General features: G+C 38.1%; 1 protein-coding gene across 1 annotated transcript in view; it reads right to left on the minus strand.

Moving 5' to 3' along the window:
* Nucleotides 1–3,218: 3,218 nt before the first annotated feature.
* The window catches only part of UBXN4 (UBX domain protein 4), a 43,279-nt gene continuing 18,527 nt past the window's right edge, over nt 3,219–27,970 (minus strand). Inside the window, exons 6-13 of the mRNA XM_047870862.1 lie at nt 24,721–24,814; nt 18,186–18,240; nt 17,253–17,417; nt 15,074–15,201; nt 10,566–10,668; nt 7,728–7,859; nt 6,191–6,390; nt 3,219–3,873 (exon numbers count right to left, since the gene is read on the minus strand). Of these exons, the coding sequence (XP_047726818.1) occupies nt 3,735–3,873; nt 6,191–6,390; nt 7,728–7,859; nt 10,566–10,668; nt 15,074–15,201; nt 17,253–17,417; nt 18,186–18,240; nt 24,721–24,814 (1,016 nt within the window). The 3' untranslated portion in view covers nt 3,219–3,734. The remainder of the gene's footprint in view (nt 3,874–6,190; nt 6,391–7,727; nt 7,860–10,565; nt 10,669–15,073; nt 15,202–17,252; nt 17,418–18,185; nt 18,241–24,720; nt 24,815–27,970) is intronic.

A 27,970-nucleotide genomic window follows, 5' to 3' on the forward strand; every position in this document is an offset into this window, starting at 1 on the left:
AGCAACAGAAGAATAGAGTATATAATAAACCAACTACATGTGAGCATTGAGTACATGACAAAGATGGCATGCCACATTAGGGGGGGAAATGGGAGTAGTTCATAAATGGTGGTGGGGTCAAGAGGTTAGCTCCTGAGGATGTTAGCCACAGGGAAGGCTAGGAAAATACTAGGACAGCTGGGTGATTTTTTTTTAATTAATTTTTAAAGAAAGGTATTGATAAGCAAGACTTAGGACCCAGAGACCATCAAGAAAAACACCGATAAATCTGATCACATGAATATTGTGGCAAAAACTTAACAACCAACATACTCGTCAAAAGATAAAAGAGGGAATAATATTTATAGCATATGCTAGACAAAGGGCTATTTTTCCTTATATACACGGAATTTTTAAAAATCAATGAAGATGAAAAAATAAAAATTGGCAAATACAGGCATTTCTCAGAAAATTGAAGTAACCAATATTAAAAGATGTTCCACCTCATTTGTGATCAACACAATGCATATAATTTTTCATCTACCACGGATAAAGATGAAAAAGTGTAACAGTGTTGGTAAGAATGTGGGGAAATCAACATTCTCAGTCACTGCTGGTGGGAGGCTAAATTCCAAGAACCTTTAAAGGAGGCAATCTGGCAGCATCACTTACAGTTCAAAACTGCAAATACTCAATGACTCAATTATCCAAACATATCCTACAGATATATTTTCACAGCTAAGAAGACAGATACCGTCCCAAAGATGCTCACTATAGCAATATTTCTAATAGAAAAACAAAAACAAAACCCTGTAATAACCAATGGATGCCACCAGAAAATGGATGGTTAAGTTAGCGTATATTTATAAGTAAGCTGCTACGCAGCCATTAATAATGAGAATGAGGTAGTTATGTGTTGACAGGGAAAAGATCTTCAAGACTGTATAAGTAAAGGAGCAAGATACAGAACATATAATATTGTTACAAAATAAAGATCACATTATTTGCTTGTATATGCATAAAGTTTTTCTGTAGATTACAAAATGTGACTAGAGGTTACCTCTGGGGAATAGGACTGGGGGTAAGATGCAAGGAAAGATACTACATTTTCATCTTACAGCCTTCTATATACTGTTTTGAATTTTTTTTACCAAATATACTTTTTAAAATATAAAACTGAGGAGGGATCCTCCTACTCAAAGATAATGAACCATTCTTTTATGTGTTTCTCTGAGATCTATATTGAACTTTTTTCAAGGCAAACTGACCTGAGATACTCCAAGTTTCTACAAGTATATTTCTAATAGTTACTAGCAGGGTCACACCCATTTGAAAGATTTTGGTTTTTTAAAATCACGTATTGCTATATATTAAGATTACAAACCTTTACTCCAATGGGATGCTTAGTGGAAATTTTTCTTTTTTCAAACTCACTTTTTAAATTATGCAAGTAATACAATCATTGCAGAAAATCATGAAAACCTACTAGGGTACAAAAAGAATTAAAAGCACATAGAACACTCCTACTATTGTTAATGTTTGGCTGTTTTCTTTACATTATGTTAATACGTGTACTGTCTATTTCAAAGCTGAGATCACAACATACCTACAACTCTGTATTCTGCTGTTTGCTCCTAACACATAACAGGTACTCAATGACTATACAGATGTTACACTGAATTGATAAATATTGTACCATTTATCCTTATCAAAAGTTAATTATTTCTGCACAAGGCATTTAGTTGGTATAAGACTTAATGAGTATGTTTCTACCTAAACTTTGTCTACATTTATGATCATTCCTTAGAAAAACCGATCAAGGAATTTGAAACATTTAAGGTGCCGATGTTTTCCAGAAAGTGTATAACCAGTCTTCATTCTTCCCAACATGACTGCCTGGCTGTTTCCTTGACAACAGTATTACCATTTTTACAACTCACTGTATTTCATAGGTAAAAAACAAAATTTGCTAAGAATATTTCTTCCTCCCATTACAAAATTAGGTCAGTTTGTATCTTCACTCAAAAGCACTGCCTTCTAGTCTAAAAATGGAAGGTTAAAAAAAGAACTGTCAAGTTTACTCTCTTTTTCAAATATCATGAATTTAGTGCTCTCTAATACCAAAAACATAGGGATGAAGTATCATGTAAGTCAGGTTAAGAATCTCTTTAAAATTCTGGGGCGCCTTGGTGGCTCAGTCGGTTAAGTGTCCAACGTTGGCTCAGGTCATCATCTTGCAGTTCGTGAGTTTGAGCCCCATGTCAGGCTCTGTACTGACAGCTTGGAGCCTGGAGCCTGCTTTGGATGCTGTGTCTCCCTCTTTCCACCCCTCCCCGGCTCACTCTCTCCCTCAAAAATAAACATTAAACAAACAAAAAAAGAATCTCTTTAAAATTCTTAAGAATAACCAGGGGTGCCTGTGTGGCTCATTTTGGTTGAACTTCCACCTCTTGATTTTGGCTCAGGTCATGTTCTCACAATTCATGGGTTCAAGCTCCCATGTCAGGCTCTGCATTGATAGCATAGAGCCTGTGTCTGCTTGGGAATTCTCTGTCTCCCTCTCTCTGCTACTCCCCCACTCACTTGTGTGTATACTTACTCACAAATAAACGTAAAAAAATATTTTAAAAAATTCTTAAGAATAACTAAATGAGGGGTGCCTGGGTGGCTGGCTCAGCTGGACCTCTCAGTTTCAGCTCAGGTCATGATCTCATGGTTTGTTGGATGGAGCCTCATGTGGGGTGTCTGTGATGACACCACAGAGCCTGTTTGGGATCCTCTCTCTTTGTCTCTGCCACTCCCTCAATCATGCTCATTCTCTCTCAAAATAAATAAACTTAAAAAAAAAAATGAGGAAAAGGCCTATCTTTATTCCATACTTCTTGTCCTACAGAGGTACTTTAGATCTGTGAAATTTGTCCAGAGCAAAACTTCACAATAAAGGTGAGAGACTAGTTGTAATTTAAGAGCTGTTTTGCATCTGATGAGAACATGGAAGGTAACATTAGGCAAACAACGTGATGCCTCACTGACAGGATGGACACTAACACGGCATCAACATTTATCAGAAAATTTCTTCCTTCACTGATAATTAAAGTAGGGTGGTCACAGCTACTTTCCCGACTTAGCTCCAGGGCAGTACTGGAGGGAAAAACTCACACACGTGACCTCAAGAGATCCCTACATGACAAAAAGATGCTAAGATACCAAAACTTAAAGCAAAACTAAAATCATTTCGATTTTTGGAAAAGATTTTTTTATTCAGTGTTTAAGATTAAAAACTACAAGATTTTGCTTGCAGCTGATGAGCAAAAAGAGAAAAATTAAACATAAATTATCATCTGATTGACTAGTTAAAATGCTCTGACCCAGAGTCAAATTACTCAGTGACATACCAGTTACTTGGTGTGGACTTAGAAGTTCTGGAGCAAAACAGCTTTAAACAAAACGCATCATCTGACAGCATAGGGCTAATGGGTATATGAAATACTGAGTAAGAAAGCTGATAAAGGGAGGCTGTAGCAGACCTTTTGATTCTTTTAGGCTTCTAGCAGTTGGTTACCATACGCAAGGACAGTTATTTCATCTCCTGACTTGTCTGAGGAGTTAAACAACTTTAACCCACTAAGCAGGGATAGAGAGACACTTTATAGACCAGTTGGAAAAGGAAAAAGCAGTCCACTTCTCCAGTAGAATTTTAGTTGAATTAAATCATAAGAGAAACAATGATTATTGCACATACAGTACTTGTCACACTACATCTGTTGAGTAGAGTTTCCATTCCAAGTGTTGTTTTCATCTTCACCATCATCTTGAGTCCTCAATCTGTAGATCTTCCCCTCCTTTTTAAAATCTTCTCCCCGTTTCTCCAGCACTCTTTTCCTGACTGGTTCCCTAATGTAAGAGGGACAAAAGAGAAGGCAAAATGAAAGTGAAAACAACAGTAATACAGGGGCGCCTGGGTGGCGCAGTCGGTTAAGCGTCCGACTTCAGCCAGGTCACGATCTCGCGGTCCGCGAGTTCGAGCCCCGCGTCAGGCTCTGGGCTGATGGCTCAGAGCCTGGAGCCTGGAGCCTGTTTCCGATTCTGTGTCTCCCTCTCTCTCTGCCCCTCCCCCGTTCATGCTCTCTCTCTCAAAAATAAATAAACGTTGAAAAAAAAAATTAAAAAAAAAAAAGAAAACAACAGTAATACAAAACTGTTTCCTTTAAACTTCCATTAGTACAGGCAGCTGTATTTTAAGGAAAGTCCATGGGAGCTGAAAAAATAATTTTAAAGAACAAAAATAAAAGCCCACACAGCAAGCTGTGCTACATAATAGTAATTCAGGATTAAATGGTTCTACCCATTGCTCAGTAAGAGTTCTAAAAGTCAGGACTAATAAGACCTAGTCTGAATGCTGTTCCCAGTCTAGAGAAGGACTTCCCAGTATCCGCATTTGAGTGATGTATTAAGGATATAACTGGTCTTTCTAATAGTTATAACAGAAACTAAAATAAAGGCTGAATCAGCCCAATGCCAGTATTTACATAAATCTTCATCTAGAGAGTCAACAGGACATAAGACTAAGGATTCTCCTTACTGATGGCACACAGAGGCAAGGATTTTCATTACTAATTACAGAGGATTGGCGCATTTGCTATAATGCCTATTAATGGCTTACAGTATAGTGTTTAAGAACAAGAGATAGTAATTATAATAAATCATGCTATAACTTACTAGAAAAGCTATAATCCCAACTTCTAGGAAAATATTTCCTGTTAACCTGTTTCAAATATGCAGAATCTTTAACAGAGATATAAGCTAAAACCATTAGTGGTTAGAATTACCATTCTAACCCTGGCCATCAGCAATAAAAAGTAAGGCCTCTTGGTTAAGGGACTAGTTGAAAATAATTCTCTGAAGAAGGGACTGTTTTCAAGTGAATATTATTTCCTCAGTTTGATTTTTCTCTGAATGACCCAGAGAAGACAGGGAGCAGATCAAAGAACCACCAGGGCTTAAAATTATCTGAAGCACAATGACACCTCTAAAAAAACAATGTTTGAGGAGCACCAGAGTGGCTCAGTCAGTTAAGCTTCCAACTCTTGATTTTGCCTCAGGTCATGATTTCGTGGTGGTGAGAATGAACCCTGCATTGGGCTCTGTGTTGGGTATGGATTCTCTCCCCCTCTGCCCCTTCCCCGTTCGTGCTGTTTCTTTCTCTCTCTCAAAAAAAAAAAAAAAAAAAAAAAAGGAACTGAATAAATGAAATACTAAAACCAACAGAGGTGGAATTGATTTCGGTGGAGTAGGCTTTAGAAAGACAGCTGACGGTCAGAGTGGCTAAAATGAACAAATCAGGAGACCACAGATGCCAGAGAGGATGTGGAGAAACGGAAACCCTCTTGCACTATTGGTGGGAATGCAAACTGGTGCAGCCGCTCTGGAAAAGTGTGGAGGTTCCTCAAAAAATTAAAGATAGATCTACCCTATGACCCAGCAATAGCACTGCTAGGAATTTACCCAAGGGATATAGGAGTGCTGATGTACAGGGGCACTTGTACTCCAATGTTTACAGCAGCACTTTCAACAACAGCCAAACTATGGGAAGAGCCTAAATGTCCATCAACTGACGAATGGATAAAGAAGATGTAGTTTATATATACAATGGAATACTACTTGGTAATGAGGAAGAATGAAATCTGGCCATTTGCAGCAATGTGGATGGAACTGGAGAGTATTAAGCTAAGTGAAATAAGTCAAGAAGAGAAAGACAGATCCTGTATGTTTTCACTCATATGTGGATCCTGAGAAACTTAACAGAAGACCATGGGGGAAGGGAAGGGAGGGGGGAAGTTACAGAGAGGGAAGGAGGCAAACCATAAGAGACTCTTAAATACCGAGAACAAACTGAGGGTTGATGGGGAGTGCGAGGAGAGGGGAAAGTGGGTGATGGGCATTGAGGAGGGCACCTGTTGGGATGAGCATTGGGTGTTGTATGGAAACCAATTTGACAATAAATTATATACAAAAAAAATAAAAAAAAGAAATACAGCTGAGAAACTCAGGTAGTGAGCTTCCCAGGAAAGATGACAGAGTAAAACTTCAGAACATTTACGTTTTTTTCTCTAAGTAGAAAGATAGCCGATTACCCATAACAAAAGTGTTCATTTTGAATAAGGTACTGGGCATTATTAACACATTTAGCAAACGGGGTAAACACAGATACCTTTTCTCTGAGTTGCTAGATGAAGCAAGGTTTGAGGGTTCCGATGCCGCCGCTCTCACAGAAGTCTGTGCAGGAGGGTTACTAAATAAGAAGTTGCTAATCAATCTCCAGATGGCAAGGAATGGGTAAAGGACTGTCCCCAACAAAGTCCAAAAGTCTCCACTGGAAGAATGTACCATGGATGTAGTTGGTCTTCCTGCCTAAAAATTAATGAATCAATCTCAATAAAGGCTACATGAGCCCCATCACGTCACACTCAAGGTTCTAGATGAATCTTTATCTGGAAAAGGAAAGTCTTGTTGATTTTAGTTTACTGTAAACAGGTAAAATTACTATCTTCTGCTGTTTTTCAGGTGTATATTTTATATAAACTACTGGGAACTCCAAGAGCTGTTTTTTAAAGGAGTAATCACTACAGTGAAACTAGAAAGTAGTTCTTGAAGCAATTATTTTTATAAGAACTAAACTTTGTAATGAAATTAACAACTTTGGAAGGAAAAGTCTTCCTTGATGATTAAAAAAAGAGGGAAAGGCTTCAACAAAACCTCAGTGAATACAATAAATCCTGATTACTGGAAGGTTGTTTTAGGTGTGGAGTTCTGGTTCAGAACCAGGAAAACTATCCTAATCAAAATATAGAAGACCCAGGCGTTCATACCATCTCTGGCACTTAGGGGATGCCTTGGCAAAATCATTTAAACTTTCTGAGTCTCGGGGTGCCTGGGTGGCTCAGCTGGTTGGGCATCTGACTCTTGATTTCCGCTCAGATCATGATCTCATGGTTCATGGGATCGAGCCCCACCTCCAGCTCTGCGCTGACAGCATGGAGCCTGCTTGGGATATTCTCTCTTTCTCTCTCTCTCTCTCTCTCTCTCTCTCTCTCTCCCTCCCTCCCTCCCTCCCTCTTTGTCCCTCTCTCACTCTCTCTGAAAAGAAACATTTTTTAAAAAGTAAAAAAAGAACTTTCTGAGCCTCTTTGCTTCATCAGAAATTAAAACACTGTTATGAGGATCAAATGTGATTTATATGTTTAAAAAATTAATGTTATTTTTATGTCAAAATAAAATCCTTTTTAAAAAACTTGGTAAACAGCCAAATCATACATAAAATAAAGACACTAAATCTGGGGCGCCTGGCTGGCTCAGTCAGAGGAGTGACTCTTGATCTTGGGGTCATGACTTTGGGCTCTATATTGGGTGCAGAGATTACTTAAATAAACTTAAAAAAAAGCACCACTAACTCTATTCATTAGACAGATACGCTGCATTTTCTTCTCCTACTGGTCATTTCATTTATATACATGAAAACAGATGAAGAAAAAGTTGAAAACTAAAATTTATTTATTTAGTGTCTCACTAGCAATACAAATATAAAATGCACAGGTTAACAGAACAATAAATTGACCTAACATTTTTGGATAATGTGAATTTAATTATCCATAGTACATCTTTCATGTTCCCTTCTGCTAATTATAAGATGATCAAAAGTAGGACAAATGGGATTTAAAGATAGAAAAAATATGTATATATATACATACTGGCAACAGTACCACTGAAGCACTTGGGGCAAGTTCCAAATCCAGTAATTTCTTTTTATAATCTTCTTTGGTAAATTCCCTCCTGGGAAACATAGTTGCTAGTGAAAAATTACCATAGGTGTTGCCGACAGTCTGTAACATAACAATAAGTTTAAAACCTTACAAAGGTGCCCTTTTAAAGTAAGATATTACATAGCCATATGCATCCAAAATGACTGCTATAATTCAAATTACCTTAATTTTAAAGTTCATTCAAATGTAAACTCAAAAAAACTTTATAAAAACTTTGTGCTTTAACAAGTAGCTGAAAGCAAGCAAATCCTAATAGTACCTAAAAGCTTTTACAACTCAAAAATGACCACAAAATAGCAAGAATATAGTTCCTAAAATAGGGGTGCCTGGGTGGCTCAGTTGGTTGGTTAAGTGTCCAATTCTTGATTTCAGCTCAGGTCACGATCTCACAGCTCTTGAGTTCAGCCCTGCATCAGGTTCTGCACTGGTGGCTTGGTGCCTCCTTGGGATTCTTTGTCCCTCCCCCAACTGCCTATCTGCCTATGTGTGCCTTCTCTCTCTCTCTCTCTCTCTCTCTCTCTCTCTCTCTCTCTCTCTCAAAATAAATAAAATAGGGGCACCTGGGTGGCTCAGTCAGTTAAGCTTCTAACTTGATTTCGGCTCAGGTCACAATCTCATGGTTCATGGGTTCAAGCCCATCACTGGGCTCTGAGCTGACAGTGTGGAGCCTGCTTGTGTCTCCCTCTCTCTCTGCCCCTTCCCCACTCATGACCTTGTTCGCTCTGCCAAAAAACAAACATTCAAAAATAAATTTAAAAAAAACCCACCTAAATAAAGTGAATAAAAATGGACAATTATATATCTCTTTTAAATAGTACTGCAGTTTGCCATTAGTTTTCACTATACTTTGGCAAACTTCTATTATTCTCTCCAATATACATCTGCATTCCCTATTAAAAATTTGGAATAGTCCAGAACTTTCCTCATATACAGAACATGAGTTTCACCTCTTCCTTATCTCAAAAAGTAAATGGTCTATAGTCAATTCATGCTACACATACATTCCCAGAACCAGGAACCTACACTGGGCGGCACTGCAATCACCTTCATAATTTTAAGACCTCTACTTGTAAAATCTGTACTTGTAAAATCTCTCTCCCTAGAAGATTCCAAAGAAAGAGACTAACACTTATGTTTCTGTAATTCTTTTTTTTTTTTTTTTTTTTACTAGAGGTCATATACATACCTCTCACTGTTATCACTCTTAACATGAGGTCATGCAAAAATACAAAATTAGGTTACTGTACTGAGCCAAATTTCTAATAGGACTGATGTAAAGACTTTTTTTTCTCATGTGGCTTCCTCTTTACTTACCTGTGACAGAGGTGGTTAAGACTCAGACCAGGAGTAAGCACTCCCTTTTGTGAGGGCCCAAGTGAAGCTCCAAGGTAAAAGAATAAAAGAACTATTGGGGGTTGCTTCCAATTTAAGCTTAAGGAAAAAGACTTCTTAAAAATGTTTTTATACTGCACAGCCCAGCTCCACAGTGGAGGAAGGCAGACAGCTTTAGGTATCCTCTCAGGATCCGTAAGTGAGACAGCAGACTAAATGGGGAGAGGTGGTCTAAGGGAAAGATCTGAACCCTAATTTTGCCTTAAAAAGATACATGAGACAAACAGCGGGATATATGATAAGCCTACAACCTGAAGGACATCTGATGCCTAGAATCCATTTTGAATAAGGGCTCAATCAGAGAATAAAAACTACAGTTGAACCTTGAACAACATAGGTTTGAACTGTGTGGGCGCACTATTCAAGGATTTTTACAATACAGAACTGTAAATGTATGCTTTCCTCCTTATGATTTTCTTAACATTTTCCTTTCTCTAGCTAACTTTATTGTAAGAAAACAGTAAAGAATACATATGATAAAAAATATGGGGCACCAGGGTGGCTCAGTCAGTTGAGCATCCAACTCTTGATTTTGGCTCAGGTCATGATCCCAGGGTCATGGGATCAAGCCCTGTGTGAGGCTCTGCACTAAGTGTGGAACCTGCTTACAATTTTCTCTTTCTCCCTTTACCCTTCACCCTCACTCACATGCTCTCGCTCTCTAAACAAAACAAAACAACAACAAAATGTGTTCATCAACTGCTATTGGTAAGGATTCTGGTCAACAGTAGGCTATGAGTAGTTCAGTTTTCACAGAATTGGAAGTTACACGTGGATCTGACTGTGCAGGGAGCTGGCACCCCTTAATACACCGTTCAAGGGTCAACTGTAATTTGAAATTACCCATATCTCATTTTCTGAGAAATATAATTTCACACTCTTTCAGCTTTTGAGTAAGGCCACATTCTGGAAGTAAATTCCTGAAAAAGATACTTGTAACCAAATAAAGATTACTGATCTTTAGGCTTGGCCTTTGCAGGAAAACGGCAAGCCCCAAAGCGACCTGCAGAGAATGTGGAGAGAGAGGAAGAAAAATTGCATCTTTTTACAGGAAACAACTACCTCAGATTAGACCTTTGGAAAATCATTTGCTTTTCGTTCCTCCAGCTGAGTGTATGAAGCAGTGAGAAAAGTTTCCAAAGCGTACCATATCAGCAAATCCCTACTTCTGTGCAACAGATATGCTTTTCCTATATGGCACTAATACATGATGGAAGCCCCCCCAAGCCCCAGAGGGGGCTTGGTGCTTCCCTCCTGGGGATAAATCATGACTTATTCACACTCTACAAATCAGACGTGGAGATTTTCCCCTCCTACATTTTCATAACCTATTCATCTACCTTTACTACAACTCAAGACAAGACATAAATTTACCTGGGCAGCAAACTGCCTTGCTTCTTCTAGAGGAGCATCAGAAGGGAACTGATTTGTAAAAGAAGAACCATCAGGCAGACGAAACTGAATTCGTGCAATAGTGCTATGAAAAAAGAAAATTAAAATCAGTATCTTACCTCACCTTATTTTCAAACAAGATCATTGTGAGAAAATGGAAATGAAGATGTACAAAATGAAAACAGGTTTTTTTTCCTCTGTGTCAGACCTCTTCATTTATTCTTTTCAGTAACAGCTTTATCAAGATACAATTCACATAAAATTTACCCTTTTAAAACATACAATTAATTTAGTAGTTTTTATTATAGTTGGGCAACCATCACCACTATTTAGCTCCAAAACATTCTCATCACCCCAAAAAGAAACTAAACCTATCAGCAATTACTCCTTATTTCTTCACCTAGCCCTTTGGCAAGAAGCACTGCGCTACTTTCTGTCTCTATGAATTTGCCTATTTCAGGCAACTCATATAATGGAACATAGAATGTGTGACTTTTGGTAACTGGCTTTCACGTACCATTATTTTCTCAAGGTTCACCCATGTCGTAGCATGTGTCAGCTACTTCATTCCTTTTGACTGCTGAATAATATTTATAATACTATCAGTGGTATAGAAGGCTTCCAAAGTGTCCACATACTCAAAAGCTGCATTGGTTGTTTCTTTAAATTTATGCATCCAGGGGTGCCTGGGTGGCTCAGTTGGTTAAGCGTCTACCTTCGGCTCAGGTCACACTGTCATAGTTTGTGAGTTCGAGCCCCGCATCAGGCTCTGTGCTGACAGCTCAGAGCCTGGAGCCTACTTTGGATTCTGTGTCTCCCTCTCTCCCCACCCCTCCCCCATTCATGCGCGCTCTCTCTCTCTCTCTCTGTCTCTCTCTTGCTCTCTCAAAAATAAATAAACATTAAAAAAATAAATAAATAAGCTTAGGCATACTGGAGGATATAAAACAGTATCTCACTGTAGTTTTAATCTGAATTTCCTAATGACTAATAATGTTGAGCATCTTTTTATATGGCTTACTGACCATTTGTACATCTTCTCAGGAGAAATGTCTCTTCAAATCTTTTTCCCATATTTAAACTGGGTGGTTTGCTCTTTACTGTTGAGTTATTAAAGACTTCTTTTTGTATTCTAGATCAAGTCTCTTATCAGATATATGGTTTGCAAATATTTCCTCCAATTTTGAGAGCTATCTTTTCACTTTCTTGATGATGTCCCTTGAAACACAGTTTTACATTTTGATGAAGTCTAACTTATCTATTGCTTTTTTTTGCTGCTTGTGCTTTTTGTGTCATGTCTAAAAATCATTGCTTTCTCCAAGATCACAAGATTTTCTCATTGTTTTTCTAAGAGTTTATACCTATGACTATTTAAAAATGCTTATTTATTTTTGAGAGAAGGGAGGGGCAGAAAGAGAATCCCAAGCAGGCTCTGCAGTATCAGTGCAGAGCCCGATGTGGGGCTCAATCCCACAAACCGTGAGATAATAACCTGAGCCAAAATCAAGAGTCAGACACTTCACCAAGCTACCTAGGTGACCCTATACTTGCAATTTTTACATTTGAGGTAGATGATCCATTTTGAATTAATTTTTTTTCTGAGTTAATTTTAATATTTCTCTTTGAGAGAGCAAATGAGCAAGTAGGGGAAGGGCAGAGAAGGAGGGGGAGAGAGGATCCAAAGCAGGCTCTGCACTGACAGTACAGAGCCCAATGCAGGGCTTGAACTCATGACACATGAGATTGTGACCTGAGCCAACATTGGACACTTAACCGACTGAGCCACCCCAGTTTCCCTCTGAATTAATTTTTAATATGGTGTGAGGTAAGGGTACCAATTCATTCTTTTGGATGTGTCCAAGCACCATTTGTTAAAGAGTCTATTCTTTCCCCACTGAATGGTCCTGGTACCATTTAAAAAAATCAACTGACCATAAATGCTTTGGGGACTCAATTCTAATACACAGATCCATACAACCATCCTTATGCCAATATCACATTGTCTCGGTTACTGTAGCTTTGTTTTAAAATTTAAAAATCTGCATCTTCCAACTATGTTCTTTTTCCAGATTATTTTGGCCTCCTGGGTCCCTTGCATTTCCATATGAATTTTAGGGGTCAGGTTCCTCCAAAACTCTTGGCCAAAAAAAAAAAAAAAATCTACTGGAATTCTCATAGGGATTGTTTTGAATCCACATATCAGTTTGGGGAGTACTGCCATTATTTTTTTCCCCTTTTTCTTTTCACTCTTTAAGCTCCTTTTCTGCTGCCATCTTAACAATATTAAGTCCTCTGATCTATGAATACAGAATGTTCCTCCATGTATGTATGTCTGCTTTACTTCTTTCAAAAATGTTTTCTGGTTCTCAGTGTATAAGTCTCACACTTTCATTACATATATTCTTAAGTATTTTATTACTTTTATTTTATTTGTTAAACTTTTTTTAATGTTTATTTTTGAGAGACAGAACACAAGTAGGGGAGGGGCAGAGAGACGGAGACAGAGAATCTGAAGCAGGCTCCAGGCTCTAAGCTGTCAGCACAGAGCCCGATGTGGGGCTCGAACTCGGGAATGGTGAGATCATGACCTGAGCCGAAGTCAGGACAGTTAACCAACTGAGCTACCCAAGTACCCTTAGTTTTTTGTTTGTTTGTTTGTTTAGTTTTTAATGTTTATTTCTTTACCTTTGAGAGACAGAGAGGGCGACACAGAATCCAAAGCAGGCTCCAGGCTCTGAGCTGTTAGCATAGAGCCTGATATGGAGCTCGAACCCACAAACCGTGGGACCATGACCTGAGCTAAAGCTGGATGCTTAACTGACTGAACCACCCAGGTGCCCCATGTGTTTCATTACTTTTAGAAAACAGTTTTTAGAAAGTAGTTTTTCTGATTACAAAGGTAATGCTTGTTAATTTTCCAATACAGAAAATACAGAAAAGAAAATAAATATTAACCAAAATGTAGGATGTACTGGAAATCTGTATTTTTGTCTTCACAATAGATTTTTGTTTTGGGAACTGCCTTATCCCTGCTACCTGTCATTCATTCTGGTATGGTTATCAGTAACATTTCCCCAACCTCCTCACCAAGGAAGTAGGCATGTCAACTTTCCCAACCAGACAGCCAATATAAGCAAACACAGGGACTGATCTGAAGGTGGCGACATCAGCCAAATAGGGTCAATCAGAATTCTCCTCAGTGAATGATATGGGCTTTTTGAGAAAAAGAGTTTTTTCTCTCTGGGATCAGGAACTCAAGATCCTGAAGGTGCCAAGAAACCCTGGGTTCTCCTGACATCGTCATAAAAGTTTTTCTAAGAATGAAGCTAAAACAGAAAAAAAACAAGAGATGGGGCCCCTGGGTGGCTCAGTCGGTTAAGCATCCAACTTCGGCTCAGGCCATGATCTCACGGTTCGTGAGTTCGAGACCTGCCTTGGGCTCTGTGCTGACAGCTCAGAGCCTAGCACCTGCTTCGGATTCTGTGTCTCCCTCTCTCTCTCTGCCCCACCCCTGCTTGTGCTCTTTCTCTGTCTCTCAAGAAAAAAATGGATAAACGTTAAAAAAAAATTAAGGAAAAAAATGAGATTAAAAAGAGAGAGAGAAAGTATCTTTTAAATTCCTGGATCTAGCTACGCCTAAACAAATCCATCAGTGGAAATTCCAACTGCAGAACCAATGGATTCCCTCTTTTGCTTAATTCTATTTCATCTGAGATTCTCAAAACTAAAGAGTCCTAATACATATAATAAGATAACCACTATAATCATTTCAATGTACGTGCTTTGTCTGTCTTTTGAAAACAGATTTCTTGAGCCTTCTTTTAGGTTTTTTTCCAGTTTATTTATTATTTTGAGGGGGAGAAAACGAGAGGGGGAGAGGCAGAGAGACAGGAAGAGAGAATCCCAAGCAGACTGCGTTCTGCCAGCACAGAGCCCAACTTAGGGCTCAATCTCATGAACCATGAGATCATGACCTGAGCCCAAACCAAGAGCCAGACACTTAACTGACTATGCCACTCAGGTGCCCCTAGCCCTCTTTTAAACAACTTTTTTTTTTTTTTTTTTTTTTACATTTTATTTATTTTTGAGAGAGAGAGAGAGAGACAGAGCACAAGTTGGGGAGAGGCAGGGGGAAAGGGAGACACAGAATTCGAACCAGGCTCCAGGCCCTGAGCTGTCAGCATGGAAATCGATGCAGGGCTCGAACCCACAAACACGAGATCATGACCCGAGCCAATGTCAGACGCTTAACTGACTGAGCCACCCAGGCGCCCCATCCCTGAGCCTTCTTTTAGAAGTGACTTAGTACTGTTACACTGTACATTCACACTAAGTGACAAATACCAATGGCAACTATAATAACGGTTAATATATCCTTCTGGAACTACTTACAACAGCCACAGCACACATAAGTGTTAAAAAGCTGGCCACAATTGCTATTCTCCTCAGCAGCCACATACACATAGATAATTCAGCAGGAAATAAAGTACCTTCTTTCTCTTGCAGAAGAGTCCCTCTTGACTTCCATTTCTGCCTGTTTGGCCAACAAAGCAGCAGCTTTAGCAGCTTCTACTTCTTCCTTTGTCTTTGCAAAACGAGCAGCTCTCTCTGCACGGTCCTTTAAAACAAGTGTCAGACACTATCTTTCACTGCTAGAGTGATGTATTCACACGTTTCTATTTTTTAAATTTAAAAAGATTTTTTTAATGGTTATTTATTTTTGAGAGAGAGAGAGACAGAGCATGAGGGGTGGGAAGGGGTAGGCAGAGAGAGAGAGGGAGACAGAGAATCCAAAGCAGGTTCCAGGCTCCGAACTGTCAGCACAGAGCCTGATGTGGGGCTCAAACGCATCAACCGTGAGATAATGACCTGAGCCGAAGCCGGACACTTAACTGAGCCACCCAGGTGCCCCTCAATTTTTTTTTAAGTAGGTTCCACACCCAGCATGGAGTCCAAGGTGGGGCTTGCACTCATGACCCTGAGATCAAGACCTGAGCCGAGATCAAGAGTCGGACATTTAACTGAGCCACCCAGAGCCCTATTCACATGTTTCTAAACACAACGAACAAATACAAATATGTGTGAGATTCCTTAAAGTCAACTGCAGACTTTTATCACTCTGGATCTGGTATTTTTTAGTTTTATTAACTATCAGGGACCAGAGTTGTTTATTAAACAAATGTGCTTCTGTTCACTACTCTATTGCCAGAGCCTGGAAAAAGGCCAGGCACACAGTACATAATCAATAAATATTTGCTGAGTAAACAAATGAACAACAATATTAAGGTAGAATTGGCTTTCATATGTATTACAACTGCTTAATTTTAAAAGCAGTTGTGGGGCACCTGGGTGGCTCAGTCAGTTAAGCATCCGACTTTGGCTCAGGTCATGATCTCATGGTTTGTGGGTTCGAGCCCCACATTGGGCTCTGTGCTATCGAAGCCTGCTTCAGATTCTGTGTCTCCCTCTCTGCCCACCCCCCACAATTCTCACTCTGTCTCAAAAATAAATAAATGCTAAAAAACAAAAACAAAAACAAAAACAAACCAGTTATAGCAAAACCATCCTAACCTCCTACTTGATGTGTCTAAGTCTTCTGAATGTCCCAAAAATGGAATGGCTGTGACTATAGGAGACTGCTAGGTAACCAGTTCTAAGTTTCTTTTCCAGGGAATTGGTTTTTTTTTAAGGCAGATTGCCACAGGCAGCACCACTACCTACTACCTACTTGGACTGCTTCTCCTACAAATGGATCTTGAGAGCCTGTCTGGAGGTTCCAGCAGGGGAGCACAGCTACCCCTGATCTAAGAACAGTCCTCCTCCATCAGGGAAGGTCCATCGTCTTCAACCAAGGGCACAGCTTCAGGAGGGATGCACATGGAATGGTGAGGAAGGGGACACCCACCTAGCCAGCCAGATCAGCCAAATCAACCCTGGCAATCTACAGGGTGACAGATGTTGCAGCCAGATCGCCCTCACATTCCTAAGGAATCTTTGAAAACTACCTTTGACAATGGATAAAATTTATAACATAACACGGAGAAAAATTACTTTGAAAAAAATCACCTCAATTTTTAATCTCTTTTTATTCGGTTGTTATTTTAATTTCAGTATAGTTAACACAGTTATATTACTTTCCAGTGTACAATATAGTGATTCAACAACTCCAGTGCTCATCCAACAGGTGCACTCCTGAATCCCCATCACCTGTTTCATCTATCCCCCACCCACCACCCCTGTAACTGTTTGTCTCTATAATTAAGAGTCTGCTTCTTGATTTCTTTTTCCTTTGCATGTTTTGTTTCTTAAATTCCACAAGTGAAATAATATGGTGCATGTCTTTCTGACTTATTTTGCTTAGCACTGTTACTCTCCAGCTCCATCTAAGTTGTTGCCAATAGCAAGATTTCGTTAATCTTATAGGTGAATAATATTCCACTGTATACATATATCACATCTTCTTTATCCAATCCCAATTTTAATCCTAACTGTATTTTAATCCAATATACAGTTTCTACTAAAAGGAAGCTGAAATTGGAACTCCTGGGAGTCACTAAAATCTATTCTTTTTGTGTGCACAGTCTGGTAGTAAATCAAAACCACTGTGCACAGAACAACAATTTCACAAATGTACTAGAGTCAAGCATTAAAAATAAACTTACTACTCACCAAGGCAATTTGCTGTTTTATACGCTCTCGAGCTGCCCTATCTTCTGCCTTTTCTCTGTTTCTTTCCTCTAACATTCTTTTTGTTAATTCTTCCTCTTGCTTTCTTTTATAATCCAACATTTCTTTTCCAGTTTTTCTCCTCTCAATTTCCTTCTTAATTTCTCTCTGCATTAAAAAGGAAGTTAAGCTTTATGAACCAAAAAGATAATTTAATAATCTGCCTTAGGTATTATTTTATATACAGGGAGAGCTGGTTGTAGGGTATAGCTAAAGGAATAAAATAACTTCATAAAATGTAAGGGTCTAGAAGAATTTGCTAACAGCATGGGTTAATGGTCAAATGTCTGTCAATTTGTAAATCTTAGCCAGCAGTTCTGTTAAGGTTATAAAATGTAGTTTGTAATGTAATTTGAAAACAAACAGAATTACAGGTCTCTGGTTTGTAAAGTAAATATGTTACCATATAAGGACACTAAGATTGCCCTTTGTTTGGCATAAAGAACTGATATTAGACCCTCAAAGAGATGATGCAGTTTAGGTGCACATGATGGGAAAACAATGGTGCACCAGAATGTAGCAATACCAGAGGAAAAATTCAGCAAAATACCTACAAATTTCTTTTCCATAAAAGGGAACTAAGACTTTGGTCTGCATCAACGTCAAACAATTTTAGTTCAAGTCCATCTATTCTTAGTGTAAAAGACTCACTGTAGAGGGAAAGAAGATTGTCCAACTTATTCCTAGCAATTTACAACAAAAGCACAAAAAAGTATACACTATTATCCTACTACAGACGCCAGGTAATTTCCTTCACTGTGCTTCAACACTAAACTTTAACCAGAAAGCCATCCTAAGTCTGCCAAATCGAGCAGGAAGTCAAACATTCCCTCACCTAATAGGAGAGTAAAATGATGCTAGGTACATGAACTTTACCTGTTCCTCCTCTTTCCTTTTTTCTTCTCTCCTTTCTTCAAGTTTTTTAGTGAGTCTGTATGTAAAACGTTTTTAAAAAATACATTAATGGAGAGCCATCATATTAATATGATATACATTTGGGAAATTCATTTAACTAAAACTGGGGAAATGTAGTGACAAACAAAAAAAATCCTGAAGGCAAAGCAACAAGTCATCTCCCTGGCCTCTGGCCCCAAGAGACATCTATGAACAGTCAGTGGGAGCCAGCCTATCAGAAGCCTATTCCGCCTTCTACTTCTTAACCATTAGTACCCCTTCCCCGCAAGGTATCTGATACAGATTTGAAAATACACATACATGTCTTCAAATAAGTACATAAATCAATGACTTACAAATGCTTTTTCCCCCTTACATAGAAGTAAACAGCAATATAGCACAAAATTAAAAGTAAAAGCAAAAAACCAAAGGCTAGCATTTATAAAAACTAGTAATACCAAAATTGATTCCCAACTATAAGTTCATAAGTAAAAACTAACAATTATGAAAGCAGGCAATAGTAATGGTTGCACAACCTGGTGAATACATTATAACCCAGTGAATTATACACTTTAAATTTTGTGGTATGTAAATTACCTCAATTTTAACAAATTAATGGTACTTTCTCAGAGGGATTTTAGTTACAAAGATATAAGCATTTGTTAAAGGTCAGTTGAAAAACCTGTGCCAGAAATCAAGGCAGTGCTCAAAGAATGATAGGGACATACATTAAAGGACAGAAAACCAAGCATGCAGAGGATGTCACTAGCCAAATGTAGGGCAGCGTGTGCACCAAAAAGAATCATAAGAGAAATGAACTGTAAAAAAAAAAAATGGGGGGAAAAAAAAGAAAAAGATCCATAAAACATTTTACCGCTAAGGGGAGTTATAAACTGGTTATGTATAACCACTTTGGAGAACTATTTGGCATGTATCTACGACCCTTTCCCCACTCCTGCAAATACACCCAAAAGATACATCCACTGAGACATGTAAAAGAATGTTCATATAGCAATCCAATTCATAAAAGCCCCCAAAATGAAAACAGTTTTAAAAAATCCATCAACAGAATGGCAATGAGAATGTGCCAATTATTGCCACATGTAGCAGCTCAGAAGAGTCTGAGCAAATGAGGTGATTCCATAATGAAGTTTACAAACAGGCAAAACTCATCTATAGTGTTAGATTCAGGACAGTGTTTATTTGGGGGAGGGAAGTCGTCATCGAGAAAGGGTTATTAGGCCCCTAGTGCATGTAGTACACTATTTGGTAACTAACTAGTAAGTTTACTGAAAAAAAAAAAGGGGGATAAAAAGCAAGAGGAGGTGGATCAAAGCACTTCTCTAAAGAAGAACGCTAAGAAATATGTAAGGTAAGAAAGAAATTAGAAGGTATGAAATTAGAAAAATCACCATTTCCAACTACCAGTGAAATAAGTGATACAAGCAAAAATCAAAAGATGCCAAAATCACTGGTTGAAAGTTTCTGAGGAACAGCATATATTCACTGTTTCAAAGAAACACCCTATAAATAATTTTTAATTCGTGAAAAGGTGTCTTTCTAACTGAGAATCCAAGAGATACCATCTTAACAGTTAAATTTAGTATCACCAAAAATGCATACATCTGATATCAGGTGCCTCCTGATGTAATGAGAAAGACAAATCATTACCTAGGTAATGTTCTCTAACTTAGAATGATGAAACAAGGACTGGATCAAAGGACATTCTAGAAACAGCCTAGACTCTTTTAAAGAATGTCCAAGCTGTGAAAAATAAAAACAAATACAAGCAAAACAAACGAAATACTTTGAATTAGAAGAGACTAAACTAAATTCAATGAATGACCCTTGATTGGATCCTGTATCAGGGAAAAAAAGTTATAAAGGACATTATTAAAATAATGGGCAAATATGAATGTGATTGCTTATCAGATAATCTTACTGTATAAATTCACAATTTGGGTGTGACAATGGTATACTAACATCTGAAAATGTCTTTAATTGCATATAATTTGCACAATTCTCTTCAGAGAAAAACAGATATTATTTTGTTCTAATCTAGTTGAAAAGTCCACTGCATCTTAATGACAAATTGACTGTTTCATCACTCCTGCATCTAGGAATCTACTGCTAAAGGATGTTTGTTGGCCTGAGGGATGGGGAAGGGCATAAGTCAGTGGGTACAGACCCTCAGGCCCCCTCCTAGGCTGGAGCCCCTACTGAGAGCCTGTAAAACCACAGTCAATATTTTTATTCTTAACAGATAGAGATACATACTCAAGTATTTAGGGTAAAATGAAATGGTGCCTGCAACTTTCAAATGAATCAGCAAAAAAGTCATTATACTTTTAACTTTTTGAGGCTTGAAATCTTTACCAAAAAAGAAAAAAAAAAAAAGGGTTGGAAGTGATGGTACTACATATTATCTTTCCCAAAGAATTATGTCAATTTTTAAACACAATGACATTTAAAAAAATAATCAAAATTTAACTAAAAGGCTTATTTTTTCACATGAGTCACTAAAAGATTCAAATTTCAGGGGCGCCTGGGTGGCGCAGTCGGTTAAGCGTCCGACTTCAGCCAGGTCACGATCTCGCGGTCCGTGAGTTCGAGCCCCGCGTCGGGCTCTGGGCTGATGGCTCAGAGCCTGGAGCCTGTTTCCGATTCTGTGTCTCCCTCTCTCTCTGCCCCTCCCCCGTTAATGCTCTGTCTCTCTCTGTTCCAAAAATAAATAAACGTTGAAAAAAAAAAAAAATAATAAATAAATAAATAAATAAAAGATTCAAATTTCAGGGGCATCTGGCTAGATCAGTCAGTAGACTATGTGACTGTTGATCTCAGCGTCATGAGTTCAAGCCCCACCTTGGGCACAGATACTAGTTTAAAAGAAAGATGCAAATTTCACATCTTTTAGCTTTGAAAACACTATATATATTTTAATATTAAGAAGAAAAATTGGTACCTGCCAATTCCAAATCATCAACCTGTTGTTGTTTTTTTAAAGTTTATTTGTGTATTTTGAGAGAGAGCGAGTAAGGGAGGGGCAGACAGAGAGGGAGAGAGAGAATTCCAAGCAGACTCCACACTGTCAGCACAGAGCCCGAGGTGGGGCTCAAACTCACAAACCATGAGTTCGTGACCTGAGCTGAAACCAAGAGTCAGATGCTTAACCAACTGAGCCACCGAGGTGCCCCCAACCTTTTTTTTTTTTTAAGGTTTATTTATTTTTGAGAGAGAGGGCACAAGTTGGGGAGGAGCAGAGTCAGGGAGACAAAGGATCCAAAGCAGGCTCTGTGCTGACAGCAGTGAGCCTGATGCAAGGCTCAAACTCAAACTGTGAGATTATGACTTGAGCCGAAGTTGGATGCTCAAACAACTGAGCCATCCAGGTGCCCCTCAATCTGTGTTGTTTTTTAAAAATTTTTTTAATGTTTATTTTTGAAGGCGAGACAGGTAGAGTGTGAGCGGGAGAGGGGCAGAGAGAGAGGGAGAAACAATCCGAAGCAGACTCCAGGTTCCTAGCTGTCAGCACAGAGCCCAACCCAGGGCTCGAACTCACAAGCCATGAGATCATTACCTGAGCCAAAACGCTTAACCGACTGAGCCACCCAGGCACCTCTTGATCTGTTTTTTAAAAAATCAAGTTTACTTCCTTAAGATGGTTTAGATGGATTTTTTTCTCAATATGTATGCAATAGGATGAGAGTTTCTGAGTTGACATCAATTTGGTTTAATCACCTTGCCCCCTAACAAAATTACTTTTCCCTGAAGTCAGATAAGAAAAAAACCCAAGATCTAGTGGGAACTACTTAGGTTTCCAGAAACTTGGTCTCAGAAAACAGATATAGCTTAAGAGGAAAATAAGAATCCTACATTTGCTAATCTATCCTGCCAAATTTTAAGGCTGAGTTTTTAATTTGTAGGACTTAGATTTTAAAATATCAAAGTTAGGGGCACCTGGGTGGCTCAGTCAGCTAAGTGTCTGACTTCGGCTCAGGTCACAATCTCACAGTTTTTAAGTTTGAGCCCTGCATCGGGCTCTGTGCTGACAGCTCAGAGCCTGGAGCTGCTTCGGATTCTGTCTCTCCCTCTCTCTGCCCCTCTCCTCCTCCCAAAAATAAACAAACATTAAAAAAAAAATTTTTTTAATATCAAAGTTAGAGGAAGAATACATATATTTTGCTTTATAGAGTTTGGTATTACAAAATTCTATAAAAATCAGATTACACCACAGGTATTTGATGTGTACAATTTTTCTGGGCTATGAAAAGGCACCACAGATCAGTTCTATAAGACAGGGAAACTAGCAGCACATTAGGGTTTTAGAGTTCAATAACCTGCAGAGCATGGGTGAGTCAAAGGCATAAGAGCACTACAGTCTATGACAAGGCATGTTAAAGATGAAGGCAATTTGAAGGATATAAATGATAAGCTAAGAGGTCATTTGGGATAGGAGTATTATATGCTATTGTTTTTAGTTGTTGATAAACAAATTAGATTCCATAAAACAAACAAAATTCCTAACTGGATATAACTCAGATGAATAGAATATAGGACCCCAGGGCATGAATCAGTCAGTATTAGGGCCTAGGCTTTATTGGTTAACTGACCTGATAAATTAATCTCAGCAATAATTTGAAGTGTATATATGATTTTAATTATATGACCTAGATTTTTCAAAAGGTGTTTAAACCAAGAACAGTCACTTCCCAATGAAAACTGTTTCAATGGTAAGTATGCCAACATTTCATCCAATTTCAACATTTAGTATCCTTTTAAAAAAGATTTTTTTTTAATGTTTTTTCATTTTTGAGAGACAGAGCATGAGCTGGGGAGGGACAGAGAGATAGGGGGAGACACAATCTGAAGGAGGATCCATCCAGGCTCTGAGTCGTCAGCACAGAAGCCCAATGCAGGCTCAAACTCACAGACTGCGAGACCATGACCTGAGATGAAGTCAGATGCTTAACCGACTTGAGCCACCCAGGCACCCCTAGTATCCTTTTTTAAAAGGCCCTAGCCCACATACATTTCATATAACGGTTCTAAAAGCATACGGTTTAAAAACACATAAATGTATGTATCTCCAAGAGTAAAGTTGTTTGTTTTTTTGGTTTTTTGTTTTTTTTTCAGTTTAAGGATCTCGACTTGTAAACCCATTCTGTCCTGATATTTTAATTATAAGAGTAAAAATGCTCAATGAAGACAGTTTGGCAACCTCAGAAGAAAAAAAAAATCCCTAATTCCCCTTTCAAAGATATTAATACAAACATTTTGTTGTGTGTCTTAAACTAACTTTACTGGCTCATTATACTATATATAACACACATACACTAGTGTAAATACATATGGTAAGTATTTTTTAATTAAAGATGGTGTATTATATCCTCTTTGCAGAACCATGCAGGCAGACATGGGCAGACACTCTCTTACATAAGAATGGAAGCTATTAAGAAACAACAGAAACTCCCCTTATCTACTGCAATTAAATAGCACCTAAGCCTACCCTACAATTAAGGGCTATCTGCTGTGTTTCTTCTCATTCCCCTCAAATCTCCAAATTCTTTTCTCATCTTTTACTGTCACATCACCCCAACGTGATTCAAGGACAGATGCATAGAGGTAGATTTGATGTTAGCAAAACAGAAAGAAACAGAGAGGATGAACCACTGGGAACTTTGGTTCCCTGCAGCTGTTCTTTGAGCCTTCTACCACTTCTCACCACCATAGTGGTGAGATCTATCCTTTTTAGCTCAAGATCTTGGCCTGCTGGGACTCCTAGAAAGAACCATCAGAATCTAGGTTTTGCTGAAATGAAGCTGATTCTTAGTCATGAGCAAAACCAAATACCCAGTATTTGTAATCATCTTGAAACTTGTTTTCCTGTAGAATCTATGTGAACAAGAAACTGTCAAGTCTAAGGCATTTTCTTAACTTCCATATAACACTAAATGGTGTTAGGTCAGGATTAAAAAATATTCTTGCTTTATCCATTTACCATTAATTCATGTAACTTAAGAACCATAGTATACAGGACTCTAATTTGGTAATTTCTGTATTATTAAAAATATAAAACTACAAGCCACAAAAAGTTATAAATCTGTATCTGATTAGACCAAGTAATAACACATGACGTTTAATAGACATGCACTTATGCAGAACCCAGACTCAGTATACAGTCATAAAAGCAAGTGAAGTTCTTCCCATCTGGAACTTACTATCCTATGGTAGAGAGAGATCAAAGCAGAAGTGACAGACGGAAACATACATGTACCAAAAACCAGCAAAAAAGATTCTTGGGCTGATCAGACCTAAAGCTGACTGATGACTTAAGAGATACTCAACTTTACTTCTAGAATGTAGTCTTTATGGATACAATTAAGTTGGTCAGGTAATAAAAAATTTCGACCCAGGATTCTGAAACTTCATTTGTGAAATTTTAGCTTTTATTCAAATTAATGAAATAACTGAAAACCACTGTCTTTTCAAAATACTATTTGCAAAAATAAAAGCAAACCTTTCCACTCTGACAGTCAGGTCCTCTGGAGGTCTCTGATTTGAACATCCACCAGGCTCCTGAGATGGACTGGCATGGCCTGAACTCTCTCCTCCTTAGTTATTTAATAAAAAGAAATAAGAAAATATTGCATTTAATGCCGATTTTTAAGAAACATAAACATTTGGGTTACATTTGTTAATAATCTTCTTAAACATTACAAATTTTACCTAAGAGTTGGAGAAGATAAGAAATGAGTGATTACTAGGGCACCTGGCTTGCTCAGTCAGTAGAGCATGCAACTCTTGACCTCAGGGTCATGAATTTGAGCCCCACGTTGGGTGCAAGGTTTAATTTAAATAAAAAAAAAAAAAAAAAAAAAAAAGAGGGGCCTGGATGGCTCACTTGGTTAAGCATCAGACTCTTGGTTTTGGCTCAGGTCATGATCTCACGGTTCATTTGTTCAAGCCCCATGTCAAGCTCTGCGCTGACAGCTTGGAGCCTGCTTGGAATTCTCTCTAATTCTGACATTTGGGTCCACATATAATAGAATATAAGTGGGAAACAAGGCAGTTGAGGGCCACCAAGGTCAGGAAGAAGGAAATAATAAATATGAGAACAAAAATAAATGAAATAGAAACTGAAAATACCAACAGAACAGATAAATGAAATCAGGAGCTGGTTCTTTGAAAAAACAAAAACAAAAACCAATACAACTGATTAACTTCTAGCCAGACTTAACAAAAAAAGAGCAAGAACTCTGGGGTGCCTGACTGTCTCAGTCAGTTAAGCATCCGACTCCTGATTTGGGCTCAGGTTATGATCTTACGTAAGGGTTCATGGAACGAAGCCCCACATTGGGCTCTACATTGACAGCATGGAGCCTGCTTTGGATTCTCTCTCACCCTCTGTCACTGTCCCTCCCCTGCTCATGCTCTCTCACTCTTTCTCAAAATAAATAAATAAACATAAAAGAAAAGAAAAGAGAGAGACAGAGAGAGACAGAGAGAGACAGAGAGAGACAGAGAGAGAGAGAGAGAGAGAGAGAGAGAGAGAGAGGGGCAGGCACCTGGGTGGCTCAAAAGACTGGGTGTCTAACTTTGGCTCAGGTCATGATCTCACAGTTCATGGGTTTGAGCCCCACATTGGGTTCTGTGCCGACACAGATTTGGATTCTGTGATTCCCTCTCTCTCTGCCCCTCCACCACTTGCACTCTTTGTCTCTCAAATATGAATAAACATACAAAAAATTAAAAAAAAAAAGAGAGAAAGGACTCAAAATCACAAAGTGAGAAAAGAGAAATAACAACCAACATCATATAAATACAAACAATTATAAGAGAATATTATAAAAAATTATATGCCAACTAATTGGACAACCTAGAAGAAGTGGATAAATTTCCAGAAACATATAAACCACTAAAACAGAAACAGGAAGAAACAGAAAATTTGATCAGACTGATGACCAGCAAAGAAATTGAATCAGTAATCAAAACTTTCCCAAGAAACAAAAGTCCAGAACCAGATGACTTAACAGGCAAATTCTACCAAACGTTTAAAGAAGAGTTCATACCTATTCTCAAACTATTCTAAAAACTAGAAAAGGAAGGAAAACTTCCAAATTCATTCTATGAGGCTAGCATTACCTGATACCAAAACGAAATAAAGACAACACACAAAAAAAGAGAACTATAGGCAACTATCTCTGATGAACACAGATGCAAATATCCTCAACAAAATACTAGCAAACTGAATTCAACAACACACTAAAAAACGAAAAACAAAAAACGTATCATTCACCAGTGGACACCTGGCTGGCTCAGTCGGTAGAGCACGTGACTCTTGATCTCGGAGTAATGAGTTCAAGCCCCACATGGGGATAAAGTTTACATTAAAAAAAAAAAAATCATTCACCATCATCACGGTCACATTTATTCATGGGTTGTAAGGGTGGTTCAATATTGCAAATCAATCAACATGATACAACACATCAGTAAGTACAAGAACGATATGATCATTTCAACAGACACAGAAAAAGCATGTGACAAAGTATATCCATTCATAATAAAAAACCTCAACAAAGTAGGTCTAAAAGAAACACACTTCAACATAATAAAGGCCATGTTATTCATGGGTTGTAAGGGTGGTTCAATATTGCAAATCAATCAATGTGATACACCACATCAGTAAGTACAAGAACAATATGATCATTTCAATAGACACAGAAAGAGCATGTGACAAAGTATATCCATTCATAATAAAAACCCTCAACAAAGTAGGTCTAAAAGGAACATACTTCAACATAATAAAGGCCATACAGAAAAAAACCCACAGCTAACATCATCCTTAATGGGGAAAAAGCTTTTCCCCTAAGGTCAGGAACAAGAGGATGTCACTCTCACCACTTTTTTGTATTCCAAATCCTACCCACAGCAATCAGACAACAAAAAGAAATCAAAGGCATCCAAATCAGTAAGGAAGAAGTAAAACTTTCACTATTTGCAGATGATATGACACTAAATAGATAAAACCCAAAGCACTCCACCAAAAAACTGCTAGAACTGATAAATTAATTCAGTAAATTCTGAGGAAATAAGATCATTGTACAGAAATGTGCTGCATTTCTGTGCACCAATAATGAAGCAGCAGGAAGAGAAATTAAGAACACAATCCCTCTTACAACTACACAAAAACTAACAAGACATCTAGGAATAAAGCTACCCAAAATATACGTATGTATACGTATATAGGTAAAAGATGAGTACTCTGAAAACTGTAAAACACTGATGAAAGAAATAGAAAAAGACACAAAGAAATGGAAAGGCATTCCATGCTCATGGAGTGGGAAGAACAAAAATTGTTAAAATGTCTACACTACCCAAAGCAACTGACATATTTAATGCAGTCCCTATCAAAATACCAACAGCATTTTTCACAGAATCCTGTGAAACAATCTTAAAATTTTTATGCAAACACAAGAGACCTCAAATAACCAAAACAATCTTGAAAAAAAAAAAGCAAAGCTGGAGGCATCACAATTCTGGATTTCAATATTACAAAGCTGTAATAATCAAAACAGTATGGTACTGGCACAAAAACAGACATACAGACCAATGAAACAGAACAGAAAACCCAGAAATAAACCCACAACTTTATGGTCAATTAATCTTCAACAAAGTAGGAAGAATATCCAATGGGAAAAAGACAGTGTCTTCAACAAAACTCAGAAAACTGAACAGTAAACATGCGAAAGAATGAAACCGGACCACTT

Source organism: Prionailurus viverrinus, chromosome C1 (genome assembly GCF_022837055.1).
Source record: "Prionailurus viverrinus isolate Anna chromosome C1, UM_Priviv_1.0, whole genome shotgun sequence".
Lineage (NCBI taxonomy): Eukaryota > Metazoa > Chordata > Mammalia > Carnivora > Felidae > Prionailurus > Prionailurus viverrinus.